The sequence below is a fragment of the Argiope bruennichi genome, chromosome 1, assembly GCF_947563725.1.
Source record: "Argiope bruennichi chromosome 1, qqArgBrue1.1, whole genome shotgun sequence".
In the NCBI taxonomy this organism is placed as follows: Eukaryota; Metazoa; Arthropoda; class Arachnida; order Araneae; family Araneidae; genus Argiope; species Argiope bruennichi.
Window position 1 is genome coordinate 96,062,041 of NC_079151.1, and position 18,251 is coordinate 96,080,291.

General features: G+C 27.9%; 1 protein-coding gene across 2 annotated transcripts in view; it reads left to right on the top strand.

The window, feature by feature from the left end:
* The window catches only part of LOC129962605 (uncharacterized), a 294,801-nt gene that overhangs the window by 70,948 nt on the left and 205,602 nt on the right, over nt 1-18,251 (top strand). Inside the window, exons 1-3 of one of the 2 annotated variants that reach the window (XM_056076553.1) lie at nt 9,414-9,431; nt 13,678-13,747; nt 16,903-17,178. In XM_056076553.1, coding sequence (XP_055932528.1) covers nt 13,693-13,747; nt 16,903-17,178 — 331 coding nt within the window. In that variant the 5' untranslated portion in view covers nt 9,414-9,431; nt 13,678-13,692. Of the gene's footprint in view, nt 1-9,413; nt 9,432-13,677; nt 13,748-16,902; nt 17,179-18,251 lie in introns of those variants that run through there. The other variant, XM_056076468.1, reaches the window with a different exon arrangement.

Sequence of the window (18,251 nt, forward strand, 5' to 3'; positions counted from 1 at the left end):
AAAGGAATAAAATAAATTAAGAAAAAATAAATAAATAAACAGGTAAAAATAAAATAAAAAATTATTATTTGCGAATATTTATAAATCAGTGTTAAATGTTCACTCTTTGTACATGTACATTTGCGTTTTATGGATGCAACAAATTTAAATGTTTTCAAAAGAGATGCGAAAATTAAATTTTTATGTAGCATTTAGAAGGAATTCATCCATTTTAGATGGAAAATTTGAATTTCATTGTTAAACATAATCCTGTTTAGATGTAAATTTACATATTTATGTACAAATTCTGTAAATTCAAGAAAATCAAACGATAAAATAATAATAAGAAAATCACTTTTATTTTATGAAATGTTTATTAAAATGGTGTGCCAAATTTTATTCCAATCAAAGCTTCCATAAACACTACAGCTATTGAACAACTTCTGTTTTAATTCCTTAAAAGACGGTCTTAGAAAATCGGGGAAGAAAAAAAAATATGTAAGAAAGAAATATTTTAATTATTTACAGATGAAACTCGTTTAATGTCGTCTTGAACATGGTGAGAAAGGGAACATCTGTTCCTTGCAAGAATTTTTTGTCTCTCTCTCTCGCTATTAAGCTGTCAATGTCTTACACTTTTATTTTTACCATGGTCTTTGAAACGGATTTTTCTTATTTCTTTTGTCATGATTATGTCTTGTACTTTTATGCTTGAGATTAAAGAATCCATCTAAATTTATTCCGATATTTGAGTGAATTGCGTTTTAAAGTTTTTGTCTAAGCATTGTTGTTAGGAAAATTCTTTCGCCTCTTGCGTTGCATTTTATTAATGTGTTTATTTAAGCTTATAAGGAGGCGCTATTTTTCTTTTTTAAGAAAGATATAATTGAATTATCTTCAAATATTTTTATAGCATAATTAATATTTCAGAATTAATTAATTGACTTATTTTATCAGTTCAAGAAACATTAAATTTCTATGCATTTTCATTGTGATTTGTGTATTTTAATTCAATTAGTATTGGCTATAAATTAATAATACTTATTAATTTCAGAATCTATTAATATGTTATATTTTTTTCCTATTAAAATTAATACTCGTAAAGCCTATACAAAGAATAGATTTATTAAATTATTTAAATTTAATAATATATGAGGTATAAACAAAAAACATTTCATTTTTAACTGATGTTACTTAAAAAAATGATCAATTAATTATCAAATTATTTTACGCAACTGAAACAAATTTGTGGAAGCTTTCATTTAAGTAAAGAAAAAAAGAATATTAATTTATTGTCCTCTTAGAATAACAGGTTTTCATAAAAAATTTGTTGCACTGTCATAAAATAAAATTTTAAGTCATTAAAAACACGCAGCAAAACTCTTATATAATTGTTTAATTCATAATATATAAATTCAATTTTTATTCTTATATTATATTTTATTCGGACGAGAGGTGAACCATTTTTTTTAATTTCTAAAAACATTCAGCAAATTGAAACGCTTATCACCTTATGAAATTAATTAGTAACATTTAGTATGGTAATTTCAAAAAAGCCTGAGATACTATCAGATATACTATATATTATGCCCCTAACTTTAAGTGCCACTTTTTTTTTTGTGAGATATATTTCTCTTTTTCACTTCTAATTTTCTACATTTCACTATATTTTACCTTTTCACCTCTAAATTTCCATATTTCACCTTTTCACCTCTAAATTTCTACATTTCCCTATAATTTATCTTTAAACCCCAAATTTTCTAAATTTCACTTTTTCGCCTCTAATTTTCTTAATTTTATCTTTCCACCTCTAATGTTCTATATTTCACCTTTTCATGTCTAGTTATATACATTTTTTTATAAATTTAACGATTCTAAATTTTATATCTTAAATTAAATCAACGGTGTATGTTATGGTTTTAGTGTATTCATTTTTGATTCACCTCTTCTTTAATACCGAATAAACAATATATCATTTAAAAGTAATGTTTCGATTTATTTAAAAGGTAAACAGATATATATATATATATATATATATATATATATATATATATATATATATATATATATATATATATATTGATTTATTACAAGGGAAATGGCCTTCATTTGTTTTTAAAATTTTAAATGTTCTTTCGTCACTTATCGTGGAGCTATGTTCTGAAATTCACTTCCAATTATTTCGAGGAGATAAAATCCATTTTTTGAAAGGAAAAATCAGTAAATTAACTACTTTTTGCTTTCTATTCATTCATTTTATCGCGTGATACAATTTAAGAAATTTTACATTCTCTTAATCTATTTCTAGCGAAATAAGGAGAACTGACAAATTCTCGAAGACCTCAGCTAAGTCCTAAGTGCGAATGTTCCATCGCATTAAAAACAAAAGGGCAATCCATATTAATCATTTAACAGTCTAAAAAGCCAATATCTTGGCCTAGCAAACTAGTTGCCTCATGACGCTAGTTTTAATAAATATGAGTTATCGAAATAACACGGTAAATTTCCCTCATTTATATCCGAAAATAAAACTATATCTCATAATCTTCAGATCTTATATACGTCGACCATGCGTATGACAAGAAAAGCAATTAATATCTGCATCGAAACTGATATCTAGTATTTAATGAGAAGAAGAAAATTCTTGTTTCCGGCAAAATAACACATTTTCTTGATTTCCGACCGCTTCGAGTTATTCGTTTAAAATTGAGTATATACCTTTCTCGATTCTCTCCGCTTGTATCGTTAGATTATTCTCAACAAAGCCCTCGAACCAGTGTCAAAACAATTCCCGATTGGAATGAAACCGAAAGACTGCCACTGACGGGTAGAGTTGAGATGTATTAATCCTGCGTCGCATGCATTTTCTCCTCCCCCTGTTCTTCTTCCTCACAGTGAACGGAATCACCCGCGGCCGGGTAGTAAAAATAACATCTTCAGAAAAATCTAAAAGCGATCAAAAATATCGTGTGAAACTGACGCCTGTTTTGTGAGAATAGGAAATTTTTTTCGTATGTTATTTATTCTAGAATCCTTTCGTTATTTTTTTCGACGCACGAAATGCTATTTTGTTTCTAATATCGCTTTTGCTTTCAAAATATATATATATAAATAATAAAAAAAAAGGTGTCAGAGACATCTTAGCCTAGGGGTTTAAAGGAGTACTTTCACAAAGTGAGCTGGGTTGAAGAAAATAAGGTAAAATAAAATAAAATAAATCGATCGTTTTAGTATCGCTTTGAATATAAAGCTCCGAATACTGATGCGGCAGACGATTTTTACATGATCCACTTTTTGAAAATCGAGAAGCAATTGCGAATCTTTTTATAGAGTTGGGTTTGATACCAATGTATGTCGTTTTTCCGGAAATTTTTGACGAATTGATGCTTTGTTCGAAAAGTAATATTTTAAATATTTCAAAAAATATTTTAAAATAATGAAATATTTTTAAATACTCTTTGGAATATTTTAAATAAAATGTGAAATATTTTTAAATGTTAATTTTTTATATAATCAAATTATTAGAATTAAACTGTCTTTGAAATTATTATTATGAAAATTAATTTAAAATTAGAATTCCTAAATTGTAGGTTGCGACATACTAATCGACCACAAATAAATTGTTGAAAAGTTGCGACAGATAATTGATGGAGTTTTTTGCGATTAAAATCATGAATTTCCCACACATTTAAAAAGGGTTAATCTAAAATTAAAAAATGTATGATCAGGTATTATCATGCAGCTTTTCCGATATAAGCAATAGCAACGTGAAATTTCAGCAATAAAGAAAGTAAATAAATATATTTTTTAAAAAAATTTTAAGCAATGCACTCGGGATATTTAAGGATATTTTTTTTTCATAAACCCTTTTCAAGCCATGGATAATTTCAATCTCAAATATCTCCTCCAATTTTACAGATAAATAAAACTTTTTCCTTTGTTTTTATCATGATATAACGAACATTTTTCTAATTGAAAGTTGCAATGGATCGTCTTTATTTTTTAGTTATTTATTATAAATTTCTATGTTCGCCACAATGGGCCCTGTAACTTTTCTCAATAAATCTAGCCTAAATAAAATGAATGAATGCGAAATGAATAAAAATTGCAAGTAAATGAACACAAACACTTATAGTAAAATTAGGAAATTAAAATACCTATTACAATCGATATGATTAAAATATAAAGATCAAAATTATTTCAAAATAATTACATATTTTTGGGGCACTATTTATTTTCATAAACATACAACAAGATTCTATCCTATGATTTTCTGATTTATTAAGTATACCTGAGTTGCTCCACTCTCTGTTCAAATTCATGATAACTTCAAAATCTCCAAACTTTTAGAATTGCATAAATTACAAAATTTACAACAAATGAAACAAAATTAAATGTCAATATAATTTATATACATTAAAAGAGAAAGTTGAATTCTTAAGTGTCATTTTCAGAAAGATTTAATGAGAAATTTACCTTTAAACATAAATTAAAAGGATTACTACTACTTAATTGTATGAAGTAGCAGTTCGAATTTAATATTTTTGAAATTTAACTAAATTATATCAGAGTAGAAGACATTCCATTATGGCTGAAAATTTAAAGAGAACTTAATTATTCAAAATGCAAACTCTCATAGATACAATTTTTTTCTTTCTTTGTATTGTAGACGTTTGCTGTTAGTAAACTGGAAAGTTTATATGAAATTTAATATTTTCAGCGGATCTTTTTTCTCTTTACTGACAAGGGAATTTCTGATGGAAATATATGGAGATACAGGTTTCATGTTTTAAATATCAAAGAACGGTGAAAGTTTGCATCCTAAAATCACCAGCAAAAAAAAAAGTCTGGAATCATATTCTCATTTGAATCGGTGTCGGTTTAGACATAATATGAGAGAAATGAAAGAAAAAATATTCATAGATAGGGAAACTTAATTTCCATTTTATCTCGCGAATGGGGTTTTCTGTGTTTACTTGATGAATCGAAATTTCTACAAGAAAATTTATGCGAATACCAAATTTAATAAACATCCTTATCGACGAAGTGAGAATCAAAAATGCAAATACATTCTTCTCTTTTTAAATCTATCTCATTTTTTTGAAACATAACTCGACTTTTAGAACATTTCCAATAAATTTAAATTTTTATTTTATAAATGTGATAAATGATGAGTTCTTTATAAAAATAGATAGCGGTATATTCTTAGAAATAAGGGCCTGCTCTTTTAAAAAACGTCTAGGATAATCGAAATTAAGTTGCTTGAAAATAATTTTTTATCTAATAATTAAATGTAGAGAATTAACAAACACAATAAAAGGCTACAAGATTGCAACATTTTATGTGTTCGGGGTAGTTTCTGATTTTAAATTTTGATTCTGATGGATTTTGGTTTTCTATTTTCTATATAAATTATTGAATGTTTGCAGCAAATAATAAGAATCTTGGTAGAAAGAATTTAAAGCTCTTTTATTTAACTTTACTATTTTCATATATGTAAAGATGGAATTTTGTAATTTTTTTTTTTTTAAATTTCCGAATATACCAGTCTTAATTTTTCCAGACTCTTAACTATCAAGCAATCATTAATTTAATTACATTTCTATTGCATTCCCATGGCGCCATCTAATAGTGAGTTTCAGATACAATATATATCAGTATTAATGAATTGAAAATTAAATAAAATGAATTAAACTTTTGCTTTCATTTATTAAATTTTGCTTAAAAACTTTTAATTACATTTATTACCACCATTTTTTATTGTCTTCTTTGAGAAAAAAAAATTACTCATTGAAATGATTCCTGTGATTTTTTTTATCAATAGTATTGCTTAAAGTCATGCAACATTTTTAAAAAATGTATTTTTAAATTTTTTAGAATTGTTTTTTCTATTTTTATTTATCTGTCAAAAAATATCAGGAAAAAATTTCCCACTCTCATTAAATTACAGTAATTAGTATCAACACAAATACTGAATTTCTTTTTATGCAAAAAAAAGTAATTTTATCTATGTATAAAAGAATAATCTATGCGTCTTGATGCTCTGAAATGTAACATAACAAACACGATATAGTTAAAAACACATTACATTGTCCATTCTTACAAAGATAACAACAAAAATTTGATCAAAGTAAAAAGAGAAAGAAAAATCATTGTTTTCCTCTCTGTTAAAGGAGAAAAAAATCTGAAAAATAAAAGCAAGTATGGAACATCTCGTGCACAATACACCGTACTCCAAAGAAGTGATTCACTAATGTTGGAGACTCAAACTTTCTAAAAGCTTTTACTGTAGGTAAGGGGCAATGTAAATAAAGAAAAATGATACTTCCAGTTCTGATAATGCCAAAATGGTGCGTTTCAACTTTACTCCAGCCTAGTTCCAAGTTCTTTTTTGACCGCTCTTATTAGATTTGTTTTGTCCTAGATTTTTTTGTTTTGTTTTATTTTCTGGATCTCCACGGATCTCTTAAAATGCGTGAGTCCTTATAAGAAGTAAGTGGCCTGGATAGGGGAAAAAAGGAGGAGATAATGTTGCATGTTTTGAGAAAGTGCAACAATTTATTGTGCTGGTATTTTCTCGTAAAAGAAGTTATGCCTAATTGTGGTAGTTTTAGTAGAAATAGTATTTCGGTGTACAGTTTATAGATTTTTGGATTTATTTTAATGTGTATCTCGTAACGGATTTTTTTACATAAAATTTTTGTCTTTTTAATAAGTATTTTAAATGATTCCTTAACTAGTTAATAAAATGCTTAATTCATTATATTTTTATGTGTAATAGAAAATCTTTTTTCAAAGAGTAATCAAATTGTTAATTAATGTTAACATATGGAAAGGTAAATCGAAAAATTAATCTTTTAAACATCATTTCTGTATTTTCTCCAGTAATTATTTATGTTGATTGTTATATTTATTGCGATCATGAAAAATTAAAGAAACAAACATAATATGTTCTTAATATTGAATAATTATTGGGATTTAATATGGAATTGTATCGAAATAGATTTTTTCACATTTTCTCATTTACGTTTTATGACATTTTTATTACTTTTGAATTGTTTCAAAACATAGATTTCAAGCAAAATTCTTTTTATGAAATTGTTTAATTAATCACAATGTTATATATTACATCAACGTTTATTGGAATCACAGATAAATTAAAAAAAATAATAACAAAAAATTAGGGCTGGTGCAGAAATGGTTCTTTTCATAACTTAATATTAAAATTTAAGTATAATTAAATAGAGTGACGCATTTCATATGCGTTGCATATTATATCAAAATAATCAAATAATAAAAAGTAGAACAATTATTTGAAAATAACTATTTCAGGACTTATCATTAAAATTTAAATATAAATAAACTAAGTACGAATATTTTTTATACCATAGATCAGATCAAAATAATCACATATGCATACTCTGTTCATTTTACATATCATATGTCCATACCCAACTGTTATTAGTGATATATTCACAAGATTAATTAAACACATGCAAATCCTAATAGCTTCATTTATACATTTTATATCTGGATGAAATTCCTTAAAACAAACCTCAATCGTTAGACAATAACAACGTTGATGAATTCAATACCTATAACATGCGATGAAAAAGAATCGAAATTTATTTTAAAAATATGTCTGCGTAAAATATGCGAAAATTACATGAAATATAAATGATTCAATCATCTTTTTATATGAAACAATAAACATTAAAACACAAATACTAAATAAAAGGGTTATTATTTCTAGACATTAAAATTATTCCAATGTTTAAAACCTATTTAGAACTCTCTACTTCCATCTTAAATCTTATCACCAAAATCTAAAGCAAAGTGCAAAGATACAAAAGAGAAGTAGCATATCTTTCCAGCTACCATTCTTGGTCGCCATGGCAACCTGACAGTGACAGATTGGTTTTCGTGAAACCTTCATTAAATGCAAACGAATGATGCAAAAGTGATACAAAAAAATTCCAGAGGACTAAATTAAACACTACATGGTACTTTTAATCGTTACTATCACGTCCCAGCGACTATCGTGAGCTCTTTTCAAAACTCAAGATTCATTTCTTTCGGAAAAATAGCAAAATAAATGAGATATTTAATAATGTTCTCTGAATTCCCATGGTAAGTTTGAAAAGATTCTCGATCAATAGAACTTCATTTTCCTTGATCTGCATGTTTTTGTACTTGGAGAATTCCAGCTACGTATAAAGACACTCATTATTTGAGATAGATAGATAATTTGTAGAGTTATAATATATTTTCTGGTAATTAGTAACTTTTATTATTAAAAAATGAAGATTTGTTAATAGCGTAAATGATAATTGCAAATTTGATTTAACATTGTTCTTTTATTTATTTGTCGATTTTATTTCAAACTTATTTCGTAAACATTAGCGAATTTAATGCGATAAGTTATTTTCTTTCAAAAATTGAACCATTTTGTATTTTGTAAGGTTAATTGTAGAAAATAAAACTTACAATTCAAATTAAAATTAAATGACGTTAATATACATTTTTCTCTGAAAAAATTAGATTTTTTTAAAAATATTATAATTGAATTTTAAAGATATAATTCAATTTTCAATCCAAAAATAATGAGATAGTATAAGATTTATCCTGATAATAATGCAGAATTTGGTTATTTCCATATGACATAAGAAAAAAAAATCGAGCTTTGTTATCTTAGTTAAATTGATTTAAAAATTAAGGAAGAGAAATGAAAAAAGAATAATATATTTATTCCGTAGCCAATTTCAAAAAAAAAAAAAAAAAAAAAATATCAGCAAAAGAGTAAAATAAAATAACAGCTGTGAAATAAAAGATCTAAAATTATTCAGCATAATCTAATATTAAATAAAATCTGAAATTTTTTTAAATCGTTCTGATTACTACAAAAGATTGCCTTTTATCTAATGACAACTGTTCGAACTATGTTCTAAATAATGCACTATCAGAAAAACTACAGAAACTCCAAAAGTGGATAGACTTATTCAATAAACATAAAACTCTGCCGTGTTTACAATTCTAGCATTCTTAAAGGGGTTGTATGGTTTAAATAGCAAATAGCATAGCATATATTTTCACATTATTTTGAAAATGAAGCTTTGAATATTACCTACAAACTACTACAAAAGAATTTTTGTAGACAAAATGTCCACATATGTTTCCTTTCCATTTACTTTAACAGGATAAAAATAAGATTCCTGTTTCTTAGCACAGAAGCGAAGCTTTTAGGTATTTTCAGGCCTATGACTTTTCTTATGTTAAACAATTCTATGATTCTTTCAGGCCGGCGTCCTGGCATAGGGGTAGCGCGTCTTCCCCGTGACCTGGGCGTCCTGGGTTCGAGTCCCGGTTCGGACATGGTTGTTCTTTCTGTTCTATCTGTGAGATGTGTGAATGTGCCCCCCTGTAAAAAGGGGTTGTGCAAGCGAATGTGATGCGTGAGTAGCTAAGACGTACTCTTGACCCTAGTTGGCACTACTAAAATAAGAGACGCTCCCTTGGCTTAAAATCACTCACTTCTTCAGCGAGCTTGTCCATGGCAAGTGCCATTATAAACAACTTCAACAATAATGATTCTTTCAAAACTAACAATTATTACTTTCAGTATTTTCGCGAGTGGTCCAGAAGGTTGAAATTCGTGCTATAAATATGAGCGAAACTACTCCGTATATGTTTTATGACAGAAAGGAATCACATGTACCCTATTAACAAAAAATATTTTGTGATATTCCCGCAATGGTTTGGTTTAGTTAAATTAACGTCCCTTTTTAAAGCAACACTAGGGCTATTTTGGGACGGACCACATAATTTTGAACCGTGGTCAGGTGACGAGGACGACACCTGAGCTGGCACCCCCTCTCCACACCACACCATACCAGCGGGAGGACGTTTGGTCATGACGGATTTAACGTGCAACAGACCACCTTACACGACGGTTCTTTGGTGGAATCGGGTCACGAACCTGAAACCCTCCGGTTCCGAAGCCGGGACCTTACCACCAGGCCACCGCTGCCATTCCCGCAGTGGTATTTGATATTCTGAATAACTCCTTATATCGTGTATATGTCGCAGCAATAACGTAACGTAAGTCTTTCTTTTAGAGAGCACCCTAGGCATGAATACATGGATACTTTGATTATGTTTCGTACAGTAAAAATAACCTGTCATGTTTTTAATGCAATGCAGAATAAATAATTTTTCTGGTATATTAAATGTATTTTAATTATAAAAATTGATATACATAATGTATTTTTCTACTACTCATAAAATGAGAATGTTTAAAAACTTGATTCTTATTTACAGTAGTTTGTAAAGAGCCACTTGAACGGATGGTTTAAGGTTTGAAATCCTGTTCGTTACAGATATTCTATAAGTGTAGGGACTTTTTGCAAATTTAATCAAATTATCAGAGTTAAACATCCATGTATTGAGGTTGAATGAAAATTCGGATTGAGGTGTGTTTACCTATTTGTCTGATCATGGTTAAAATTACAAGATCTTGTAATCCTAATCGTTGTGTTGGTTCAAGAAGTATTCTTGTTATATAATTAAACTAAACTATTTGCTTGTTAAGGAAATTTAAAATAAATTCCTCAAACTTATTATTCAAATATTTTAGAATATGTCGAAAATATTTAATTACTTAAAATTGTTTTAATAAATTTATCTCTAAAATCTTTGCAGTAAAAGTTATTTATTTACCATATACGTCCCAACAAAACGAGCAATCCTATTCCAGAAACATATTTATACCTACCAGAAGTGCATGTTCCATAAGCGGCTGCCATCAAAGGAAAATATTACCCTTTTCCCGAAATAACAAGACAACAATCTTTTAGACATCCAAAATGTGTCAGATCCCTTTCAAATAAAAGCTCCCGAATTGAATACTTCAATTTTGTAGGGGGGAACAAGCAACAGCTCAGCTCTCTTGACACCTTCCCTCCTAGGTGGTTGCCATGGGCGGTGAAGCCAAGATTGGATTGGAGCACTTTGAATGCGAGACACTGGGAGAGACATATCTTTTCTCTTTACATCTCCTTCTACGTTTTCACGCCAATGTAAATCACCTCCTTCAAAAGAGAGGCAGAAGGAGATGGAAATGTCACGTTTTCGCTTTGTATTATAAGTTGGGAATGATTTCGACTTAATGAGTAAAACGAGACACCTTTGAGACCGGATGCAAGAATTGTTGCAACGGTAGAGATAATTATGTGAGTTTAATCTCGTTGTTGTTGGATTAGATAAAGAATGAGTATTTAGGTGTCAGCTTTTTGTTTTCTTTTAATGAATGGAAATTTCATCTAATAATCATGTTTACTGAGGTGCTGATTAAACGCAATTTCAGTTTCTGTTTGTGTCGAATTAATTTATGTGCATTTCATTAACTATCTTTAGTTGGAAGATCAGTGTTATTAAGGGGCATAGGTAGTTATTTTGTTTAATAATGAGAAATCGTTTGATTATATATTGTGCTGTCAATAACCATATCAAGATTCATTCATATTTTGCATTCATTTCTTAAGTATTCACTTTACTCTTACAATTATTTAGTCTTATATATATCGTCTCCTTCAAAAGGAAAATAGAAGGAAATGGAAATGTGATATTTTAGTTTTCTATTATAAAGAGATAGTTGTTTTGATTTGATGACGAAAAGTAGGAATTGTTGTAAATATAAAGATGAATATGTAAGTTTAACGTTATTGCTGTTGGAAATAGAAAAGAATGTATACTTGTGTATATGTTTTCTTTCAATAAATATAAATTTATTCAATAGTTTTGTTGGCTCAGAAGATGACTGGAACCCCTTTGAATTTGTGCTCACAGTGAATGATGTGCATTTGGTTAAATGTTTTGTTGTAACGATAAAGACGATTATTGAGTTTAACCTTATTGTTGGTGGAAATAGAAAAGAAAGTGCACTTTTGTATCAGGATCTATTTTCGTTCAATCAATACAAATTTATTCAGTAGTTTTGTTGGTCAAGATTTTGAGTGGAAGCACTTTGAATTTGTTCTGACAGTGAATGATGTGTATTTAATTAAATGTTTTGTTGTAACGATAAAGACAAATATTGAGTTTAACCTTATTGCCGTTGGAATTAGAAAACAATGTGTACTTGTGTATCAGGATTTATTCTCTTTCAATCAATATGGATTCATTCAATAGTTTTGTTGGTTCAAATGTTGACTGGAAGCACTTTGAATTTATGCTCATAGTGAATGATGTGCATTTGATTAAATGTTTGTTATAATATATTTTGATGAAAGATCAATTTGTGATGGGTTGCAGATAGCTGTGTTATTTAATTCTGATAAATTTATTTCTTTATGTAAAATACTGTCATTAGTAGCACTATAGAGAATCACATTCGTTCTTTCTTTTAAGTATATTTAATATAAAATAGAAATTAACTAAACAATAACAATAATTTCCGAATAATGATGTTCGATATATAAATGATAAGTTAAATAATTAAGTGCAGTGTATTGTTTCATAGTAATGCTTTTACTATAATAGTGAGTAAGCTGCGAATCACATTAAAAGAAACATAAAATATATTCGAAATTTTATTGGATGACGTTCACATGTTTCACACAGAAAAAACTATATATGGTATATGTTTGTGCGTGGATGATTCCGAGATTGCTCATTATTATATTTCGAAAACCAACGTAACATGTGTTCCTCATCCTCCTTATAGATCTGATTTAGCACCATGCGATTTATCTTTTCCTATATGCTCCTTCTTGAAGATACAATTCCAGGATAAATCATTTTCACCTCCAAAGATAATTTAAGGGGTATTTAATGGACCTGTCAAAAAAAGTTCTCAGCATGCGTCTGAAGACTGGAATAAAATTGGAATAAATGTATTATATGTATTTGGGAGCATTTCGAAAAAGACCATCAAAATTTGAATGATAAATATTGTAAATAATTTTTTTCATTAATTTATAATAATATTTTTTCATACACCCTATGTATATAGCGGAGAGCAAAATAACCATTTCTTCTGAAATATCAAATTAAATTGAAGATATGTATAGAAGATTTTTTCCAAGAATGAAATGAAATCAAATATTTGATGTCGAAAAATACTCTCAATATTAGGTTTTTATCAATAATCAGTAGTCACTCATGCTCTTATACATTTAGGGATGAATTCAGAACCATTCTATGTGCTGAAAAATTATTACAATTCATTTTAGTGTTAAGATATCAGATTTTATAAGTGAATAATAAAAAGAAAAGCAGAATTTCAAATGTTTTGAGTTAAAGATAATCATTAGTAAGTGATTAATTACAAGTTACGGTTAAAATAATCTGAGAGAATTCAGGAATATCTGTATTTAATTATCAGGAATATCTGTATTTATTATATATATACCTTAATTTATCCAATCCTGAATTTATATATATATATTGTCCCTAAATTTAGAAGAAATTTTTATACGCATTACTTATAAAAATGCATTCCACAAGAACGGAATTTACATTAATTACTAAAAGTGAGGAAAAAAATATAAATTTGTAAAAACTGAATATAAATTTGAAATTTTTTTTAAATTATTTTTATTATTTTTTTACTATTTTTATTATTTTAATGACATTTTTTTGTCATCCACCTCAGGAACTGTGTTTAATAATGTTATTTATTAAATATTTTTTTCTTTATAGGCAACCATCTGAATCATGAATATATTCTTTGTTCTCCTCTTATGCTTAGAAATCATTCACTACGTTTCAGGTAAGATTCAAAAGCATTTTCTTTATTTCATTTTATTTATTCCACTTTTAAATAACCTGAATAAATATTGTAATACCGGCTTGCTATATTAATAAAATTCTAAATCCTTAAAGATAAAAATCTAAATCCTAAAATATAAAAAAAATTCTATAAAATGACTGGAGTTTCCTAGCATGTTATTTTTGTATTCAAAGAACAAATTATGAGATTATATTTTAAAATTTGAAAAACAACAAATTATTTTCGCATACAGAAAAAATATTAAGATGCTAATATTTTAATTCTTATGTTTTTTTAAAGATGTTCTAGATTCACATTTAATCAAACAAAATATGAATGAATTTATTTTCATAAATATAAATCAGAAGTAATTTTTTAATCGAAATAAATGGGAATACTTTTATAAAAATATTAGGAAGTCATAATATAGTTAATATTATAATAAAATACGTTTCATAGGGGTTACTAATGCATACTATATAAATGGTGGTAAGTTTTATATGTCTTTACTATAATTTATAGCTCTATTATTGAAAAAGTTTTTCTAATAAATATTATATAAAAGTAAGAAATGTTCGGTAGTGAAAGGGAGCATCTTTTATAAAGACTTAACGTGCCAAGATAATGATAATTAATAATATGAAATTAATAGCATCAAGTCAATTCTTATTTAGGGAATAAATTCGATAAAAATTGCGTTCACTAAATTTTATGCACGATACGTTTTCATTGTTTAGTTTTTATTTGTTGTGGATGCTTTTATTTTTAGCTAATTAAGCGTAATAGCATTAATCACAAACCGTCTTCAGAGACCAGCGCAAATTCACGATCATTAATAATATAATTTTAGTCATACTAAACTAATTTTGATGAAATACATCTTATCATAACAAAGGGAAATTGTAATATATAAACTATAGTGCTCTAGTTTATTATATAAATATAATAGTATAGAATACTCTAAGTTTATTATATTTGCAATAAACTTAGAATATTCTAGTTAGTTAGCTATGTTTGTAAAATAATCAAATTAATTTACGGATAAAATTAGCGAAGTCGCTCTAGAAGTTAAGCTGGGTGCGCTGCCCTTGTTGTATTTTGCAGTACTCTCGAAACGATGGGCATAGGAGTCGGTCACTATTGATGATGATGATGATGATATATATATATATATACAAAAGTATTAAAATCAAGTTAATAGGGAAATAAAAAAAACAAATAAAAATTGAACCAAATATATATATATAAAAAAAATATAAAAAAGAATCCGGCCTGAAGACTTTTTCAAGGGTCACCCTCAGGCAGGGATTCAAAGAAAGGAATTTTTTCTGTGAGGAAATGCAGACATTAGTCTAATAATGATTCCTCGTGACCCGAAAATCCCCTGAAATTAGGCCCAAGAGATATACCATTTTAATAGAAAGGAAAATACAAAAACAACAAATTAGAAGAAAATAACCACTACAAAATCAAAATACAATAACAAAAATAACAATAAAAACAAAATAGCACTAAAGGAAAAAAACGAAAAGGCCAGAACATACCATCAGCAGTCAAGGAATTTTTAAGCTATCGATTGTGATTCCCGCCCTCCAAAAACGCTAACGGTAAAAATGCTAACGCTAAATTAGGTAAAAAAATTGTAGGCTCCCAGCGCCATCTATTGAGTGATCCAATATGCAAGGAAATTTCTATTTTTATTTAAGCCAAATGATTAATCCCAAACCATACCTTGTTTAATTAAAAAATTGACATTACAGTAATTTCTAGGAAATTCATTTTTAATTAAATTTTTAATGAGGTTGTTTGAGGCTTCAATATAGGATTTTTTTATTATTGCAAACCCTTTTGATCCTGTTAACTTGTGAGAAAATTAGATTTTTGAAAATTTTAGAGTTTAGATTGGAATGGTAGTTACATAATTTTGTTATTTTAAAGTTGAATTCATCTCTTTTATCGTATATACCAACTATTGTTTTATCATTAGCATTAGCATAATATGCACTTATTATAAATTCATTACGATGTTTTGATTATTTTTTTGAGTTCTGACAATACCTGCACAGTAGAATTATGAAAAAAATCGTTCTTTAGAAAATGTATTTAAAGTTTTTAAATGCTTATTAATTAATTTTACTTACATATCAACAATCTCCCAAGGGGGACATCTAAAAAATTGAGAATGAGAAGCCTCCTCTTTGGTTTTTGGTTCTTGTGTCCCTGGTGGATGCAGAAAAAAGGGGGTGGGGGCTTGGCTACCTCCCATCGATGATGGGGCGTACTTCCCGAGGGAAGGGATGTAACGTTCCCGGTGATTCGCCCTTAGGTTCAACTACAGTTCCCGCCAGTGTTGCTGTTGTGGTGGTCCGGTTATTTAGTTTTATCCCTGTGTCTTCGGGCGGGTCGGATACGAGTCAATTTGTGATTACATATTAATAGCTTGCTGTAGCTTGACTTCTAATTGACATAGAGGCAAAATAAAGATGTCACTGAAAACAGAAACATATCTATTTTTCGAAACTTCAAAAAATGCATTAAAAAAAAAGGGGGAGATTCCATTCAAATTCTTGTTTTCAACCTTGTCGGATTCCTTTATTCAATGAAATTTTTAATTTAATATTAAAAAATTTCTATTGAATTGGAAAGGGATATTAATTACCTACATAAATAAGTATAAGGTTTTCATGCTAAACAGATAAAAAAAAGTGTTATTTTTTCAGTCAAATGCAATCGAGGTGGGATGGAATCTTTCATATTGTCACCAAAATTATCGTATCTCCACAAATAAACCTAACATTTTGATGCCAAATGCAGTCCAAGTGGTATCGGATCTTTCATATTGTCTCTAAAACTATTGTACTTACACAGTTAAACTTAAACTTTTTATGCCAAACAGATAAAGAATTATCAATTTTTTTCAACCAAATGCAGTCGAGTTGGGATGTAAACTTTCATATTGTCTCCAAAATTATTGTACCTGCACAAATAAACCTAACATTTTAATGCCAAACAGATAAAAAAAAATATTATTTTTTCAGCCAAATGCAGTCGAGATAGGATGGACTCTTTCATATTGTCTCCAAAATTATTGTACCTATACAAATAAACCTAAAATTTTGATGCCAAACAGATTTTTAAAAATATTACTTTTTCAGCCAAATGCAGTCGAGGAGGGATGGAATCCTTCATATTGTCCACCAACGCTCTTCCCTCTCCTTCGTCTTATAAAAATATTCCTGGATCGTCTCTGGTGGAGTGCACTCGGACATGTTTGGAAGACGCCAACTGTCACTCTTTCATCTTTCTAAGAAACCGTAACGAGACAGAATGCCGTCTCACTACGAATATCTTGGCCGACTCCAAAAAGAGACAAGAACCGTTATTGATGCCGACGTTGGGGACTTATTATATGGAGAAGTTATGCTTGAAAGGTAACACAAAACGAATATTTATCTGGCTTTTTTTTTTCTCTATATCAAGGACTTTGCTGCTGGGACAAACAGTTGTCACTTTCTTCCCAGTTTGTGCCAATTATTGAAACAGATTGTTAAATCTAAAATTAATTAATTATAGTATATATACTTTGGTCATTTATAATTGAATTTCTTGATCTTTTGGAAGAAATAGAATTTAGATATTAACCCTAAAAGGCATGACTTTTCATATTTTTTATAATAAAAAATACATTTGTTTTGAATAGGTGCATATAATACAAGAAAATTAATAAAGCATTTTTAATTTTTTTTTTTTTTTTTTGAAATTCGGAATAAAAAATTAAAATGTGTAAATGGCTGTATTATGAAATAAACATTATCCCAAGGACATAAATCATATTATGACAATTCTGCAATAAAAATAAAAGTCCCTTTTCATCAATATATTCTTTACAATGCAAAAATATTTTGATAGTATTTTTAACGATAAAACTATTCATACAGCAGTCAGCTTGGTATTTTTCTAAGTTTCCAGTTCAAATCTAATTATTATATATCAGTCTTTCTACAACTTTTTATCAAAAAGCATTAAAAAAAAGATTTCCAAACACTCATTGTTGATTTATGGAACAGTCATGTGAAGCTTATAAATGGAAATAAAATCCTGTAGACTAATGGCTATACCATGGATTGTAGGTTTGATAAATATTTATTCACAATTACAAATCATGAAGTTACAAGTATAAATTAATAGAATTGTTATATATTTATATTTGGAATCATATATATATCGAACATAAATTGAGATAAATAATTCAATCAGTTTCATTTTATTAAGCATTTTTTTTCCAGAAACAATCAATTTTAGATATTTTTTAATGCTTGTATTTAGTTTCGCATATTAAGTGCTTGTAAGGATGAGATATTGTACTCAATTGTAAATACTTCTTTATATGCTAAGAAATTTTTGCAGCTATTATTTCCCAGTTGCAATAGATAATTTTAATAAATTTTTAATTATTAATTACCATCTGGCATATTAATTAAATTTAAAACTGATTTCGTAAAAG